Here is a 5,000-nt window from a genome sequence, read left to right on the forward strand (position 1 = left end):
GGGAGCTAGGGAAAAAATAAAAAGCGCGTTCCAATCTATGCACCCGTCTCCACATGTGTGCCATTTTTCACGCGAATCCACCCAGCCGTTTGACTGTGAACCTCAAGACAAGAAAGAATACAACGCTTGGCCAACTTCAATTTATATTATACTAGCAGCTAAACCCGGTTTCACCTGGCCTGTTTGGATCGCTGTGATTGTTTTCGGTTAGGCATAATCTATATCAGCGTTTCTCAACCTTATCATTTCAGGTCCCCTGTTTTAATTGGAGCCTCTAGCTGTTTGAAGATTTCATCAACTCCCTGTCAGAAAATGGCTTCAGGAGTTGTGAAGAAAGAATTTGTACGTTGTCTGTTTCTGAGAGCTATTCTATTGGACGTCTGTATAATCATTAAAACATTTATTTAATTATGAACATAGAAAGAAATTATACATTAATCCCAATTTTTGTAAGCAGTTTTATCCGTAAAAAATTTATTTGCAGAGAGCAGACATTGAAAGATATATGAAATGGACGTGCATGTGTGGGTGTGCGTGTGTGTGTATGTGAGAGAGAAAGAGGGTGAGAAAGAGAGATAGAGTAAATGAGTGAAGTCGTGTGTCATTGACTTACGTTGGTTGGCAAGGCAAGTACAAAGCTTTTGAGGCAGAAGATGACTGGGGTGATTTGGAAGATGTGAAGAAATGCCGTCTTTTCAGTGGAGCGCTTCTTTGTAGGCAACATTTCTCGTTTTCCCTTCTGATGCACAAATGTATAGACCTTGTGGCCTGCCAACACGGGAGCATCCAATTTAATATTGACCATAGGAGAACATTTGCTCTGTGAGATTTAAACCAACCATTTGCAATGATTGACACTGTGCCTTATTTATTGCCATTGTAAAGGACGGTTTGACAGAAAATTGAAGCCGCTTAAACTTGTAGATCGTATCGGAGGGAGGGAGGGACATTGGAGTTATAAGAGCATCTTGACCAGCGGCCGGTCCATTCAAGATGGTTGCTTGCAAAACTCGGGAGTATAAATATTGATTATCATGCACGTGCCGTTACACACTATTGGAGAATCCAAATTCCGCAGCAGCATGATGGGCGCCCCTCCTCAAAAGTTTCCGGAAGTAATTCCTTCCCTCCGGAACATTCAAGGAAGTAATTCCTCCCCCCCCCTCGGACCTTTCCAGGAAGTAATTCCTCCACTTCCTCACCTTCATCGGAACTTCCCAGGAAGTAATTCCTTTCATTCATCCCCTTCCTTGGAACTTTCCAGGAAATAACTCCTCCCCTTCCTCACCATATTTGAACTCTCCATCCTTGGAACTTTCCACCACTTCCTTTCCTTGAAACTTTACAGGAAGTAATTCCTCCTCCTCGGAACTTTCCACGAAGTAATTCCTCCCCTCCAACAAATCCTTGGAACTTTCCAGGAAGAAATTACCCCTCATCGGAACGATCCTTGCAATAATTCCTCCCCTCCTCGGCAGGACGGGTTTCCGAAAAGTCCCGGGGACTTCATGAAAATTTCCGAGGTTTCCTGGAAAGTTCCGAGGAAGAGCTACTCCCTCGAAAGTTCCGAGGATTTCCTGGAAAGTTCTGGGGATGAGCTACTTCCTGGAAAGTTCCAAGGATTTGTTGGAAAGCTCCAAGGATGGGGTAGGTACTTCCTGGAAAGTTCCAGGAAATTCTGGGGAATTTCCGAGAATTTGCTGGAAAATTTCGAGATGTGGCTTCCTGGAAAATTCCGAGGGTTTCCTGAAAATTTCCGAGGATTTCCTGGAATTTTCTAAGGATTAGCTACTTCCTGGAAAGATCCGAGGATTTCAATGAAAGTTCCGAGGGTGGAATAGGTACTTCCTGGGAAATTCCGGGGATTTCATTGAAAGTTCCGAGGATGGCATATGTACTTTCTGGAAAATTCCTGGGACTTTCCTTGAAAATTACGAGAATTTCATGGGAAGTTCCGGGGATACCATGGAAAGTTCCGAGGATTGGATAGATACTTCTTGGAAAATTCCGAGGACTTCAGGGAAAATTCCGAGGATTTCATGGAAAGTTCCGAGGTTGGGATAGGTAATTAGCCAAGGTGTTCATTTACACATTTCGTGAAGGTAAGACAGTTTCATTGAATCAAAATAATTTCAATTAAAAGTTTTCATATTGACATAGTGCCTTACATTTTTATAGGAGGGATACAGTTAATTGAATCAATTCTGATATTTGCACTTTACTTATTAAATCGAACGCCGACCCCCTCCCCCACCCACCCATAAGATAAAAGGCAAAATTAGCACTAATAAGGCTTCAACATAAACAGACAAAACTAGAAGGTTTAGAGTACTTCGCTGTTTTTCTTTTCCACTGGATAAATTTTGTAAATATTTTTTGCATTTAATTTTTGGTAGTTGGAAATGTATTTCATTTGATGTTTTATTTTTTTTCCAGAAAACAAGACATGGAAAATTTTTCCAGGAATGAGAGCAACACAATGAAAAATATTCTGTCAAGAATGTCACGTAAACTCAGCAAACCACTGAAGCATGATCTGAAATTGGGGCTAAGGAGTGGTTGTCAATCAAACTGTGAAGAAACATCAGAATCAAATATAGATAATGGTGACCAGTTGAAGTTGTGTGACTATTGTGTCCGCAAGAGACAGTTAAAGGAATTCAATCAATGGTTTCCAAGACTAAGTGAAGACAACAAACAACGTTGCATCTTAGGATTTGTCCAGCGCCTCTCCAGTCACATTGAAATACTCAGGCGTCTATGCAGGATGATGGCACCAACTTTTAAAAAGGACTATGTGTACACTTGCTGTAGACTGATCAGAGGCCAGGAGACAACTCAATCAATCTTTGGCATTAATCAAACTCTGTCTGATAACTTCAGTAACAAAGTCATTGAATCAACTTTGAAAGGTTATGATGACATGTCAGCACGGAACAAGCTAAATTTTCTGGTTGCTGTCCTTCAGAGATGTGACATGCATCACATCTACCTTGTCTACAACTTTGTCACAACCATAGTGCAGGCTGATAACACTCGCAGTAAGGATTATTGTCAAAAGTTTGCATTTGTTTTTCTTTGTCTGTTGCTTTGTCCTAGTTCAGCTCTGATCCAGCAGAGTTATGCTGATGAAAAGTTTTCCAGTCATGACCATCTCAACACACTGTATGTAACACTGTCTTATCTAATGTGTATGCTCTTGTTGAAGATAGTCAGGAGCAATTTGAGTGAAATTTGGCTAGTTTTGACCACATAAAAACTCTTTCAGTGGATCCTTTTCTCTGAGAGTTTATCATCTTGTCATTAACCTTTGCTCATTCTTGGTATCTTGTGATAAGGGACAAATCCATTATTACTGGACCTAAATTTTGATTTCTTACTTTGGTACAGGGCCACACAAATTTACAGGAAAGTGAGTGTAGTTGATTGAATCAGCTTCAAGTATATTACTCATACTTGTTTTTATCAAAACCCTAAGTATTCCAAGATAAAGCTGACGAAAGGTTAGAATTGAGCTCAGAATATAAAGTATGTAACTAAATACTGTAAAACAGTTTTGTCTAAGGCACATGACTCAGTGGTTAGAGCGTCGGTCTCACAATCATGAGATATGAGTTTGATTCCCAGACTGGGTTGTGAGTTGTGTTCTTCAACAAGACACTTTATTTCACTCAGCTGTAGAAATGAGTCACAATATTACTGATGCCAAGCTGCATTGGCCTTTACCTTTCCCCTGGATAAAAATTGGTGGTGTTGTGAGGGGAGTCTGGTATGCATGGATGACTGTCGATCATCCACAAACAATCATGCTCAGACTTGTGCTTCAGAGGGGAATTTTCTAGGTGCAATCCCATGGTTACTCATGACTGAAGGGGGTCTTTAGCTTTACCCTACTATATCTGCCATGTTAGCAGACCCAACCTCCTGAACAACCTGATTCACAGCTTTGGTCTGGCTTAAACCATTATAGAATAGCAGAAGAAAGTGGACAGATTGTACAAGGGGGTGCTGAAAAGTTCCTGGCTTTAAGGGTATCATGAAAGGCTTGGTTGAAGGCCCAATGTTCTGAGTTCTTTTACAGGGCTTAGAAAAACTAAAAGAATGCTGCAATAAGTGTGTGAATCTGAGAGGGGAATATATTGAATAAAATCATAATTAACTGATCCTCCTGTATTTTCTTTTACCCAGAGCCAGGAACTTTTCAGTACCCCTCGTATTCTTCACAATTGTCTGTACACACATTTCGTTCTACAGAGTTTTGTAGAGATATTGTTCCATAGAACTATATACATCTCTACACACACAACTGTTTCCTTGGAGACATGATAGCTCACACAAATATGTTGGGAGTGTGTGTCTCCTGGTAAATCAGACAACATGAGAGCCTCTGTGATACAAGAGAGCCTCTGTGATACAAGAGAGCCTCTGTGACACAAGAGAGTCTCTGTGACACAAGAGAGCCTCTGTAACACTGGAGAGCCTCTGTGACACTGGAGAATCTCTGTGCAGGTGATTCTCAATCATTTTAATATCCAGGTCAGACCCCAAACCTGGATTTTTTTAGGGTGCCACACCAAAACATAAAATACAAGTCAATTAGAGAAAAATTTATTGTTTATAGAGGGAAGATCATTGGGGGTTGGGGGCACAGGATGAATGTTTGAGGGCTGCATGCAGTTCTGGGATCTGCAGTTGAGAACCTCTGTTCTATGCAGTTACTGGACCTGTGAGAAACAACAGCCAAACCTCCCTCAAATCACATCCTACCATCTTAAAAAAGGGAAGGTCACATTGGATAAGGTTTTGCTAGACAGCCCCAGAAAGACAAAGTGGTTATAACTGCAATGCATTTGATCATAGAGATGACCTGGGGTTAAAAAAAGAACAACTGTGTCTTACATAAGTGTGTATCAATATGTGTCCACACACTGACATAGACATATGTACCATCTCTCTTCTCTCTCTCCCCCTCTTTCTCTCCCCTGCTCTCCCCTCCCTCC

General features: G+C 41.0%; 1 protein-coding gene across 2 annotated transcripts in view; it reads left to right on the forward strand.

Annotated features, from left to right (window-relative positions):
• LOC106878140 (F-box and WD repeat domain containing protein 10B) overlaps window positions 1-5,000 on the forward strand; it is a 41,100-nt gene that overhangs the window by 7,336 nt on the left and 28,764 nt on the right. The window contains exons 2-3 of one of the 2 annotated variants that reach the window (XM_089355529.1): window positions 252-342; window positions 2,437-3,041. In XM_089355529.1, the coding sequence (XP_089211655.1) occupies window positions 2,447-3,041 (595 nt within the window). In that variant the 5' untranslated portion in view covers window positions 252-342; window positions 2,437-2,446. The remainder of the gene's footprint in view (window positions 1-251; window positions 343-2,436; window positions 3,042-5,000) is intronic. The other variant, XM_052969760.2, reaches the window with a different exon arrangement.

Source organism: Octopus bimaculoides, chromosome 7, assembly GCF_046866305.1.
Source record: "Octopus bimaculoides isolate indiv1 chromosome 7, ASM4686630v1, whole genome shotgun sequence".
NCBI classification, from domain to species: domain Eukaryota; kingdom Metazoa; phylum Mollusca; class Cephalopoda; order Octopoda; family Octopodidae; genus Octopus; species Octopus bimaculoides.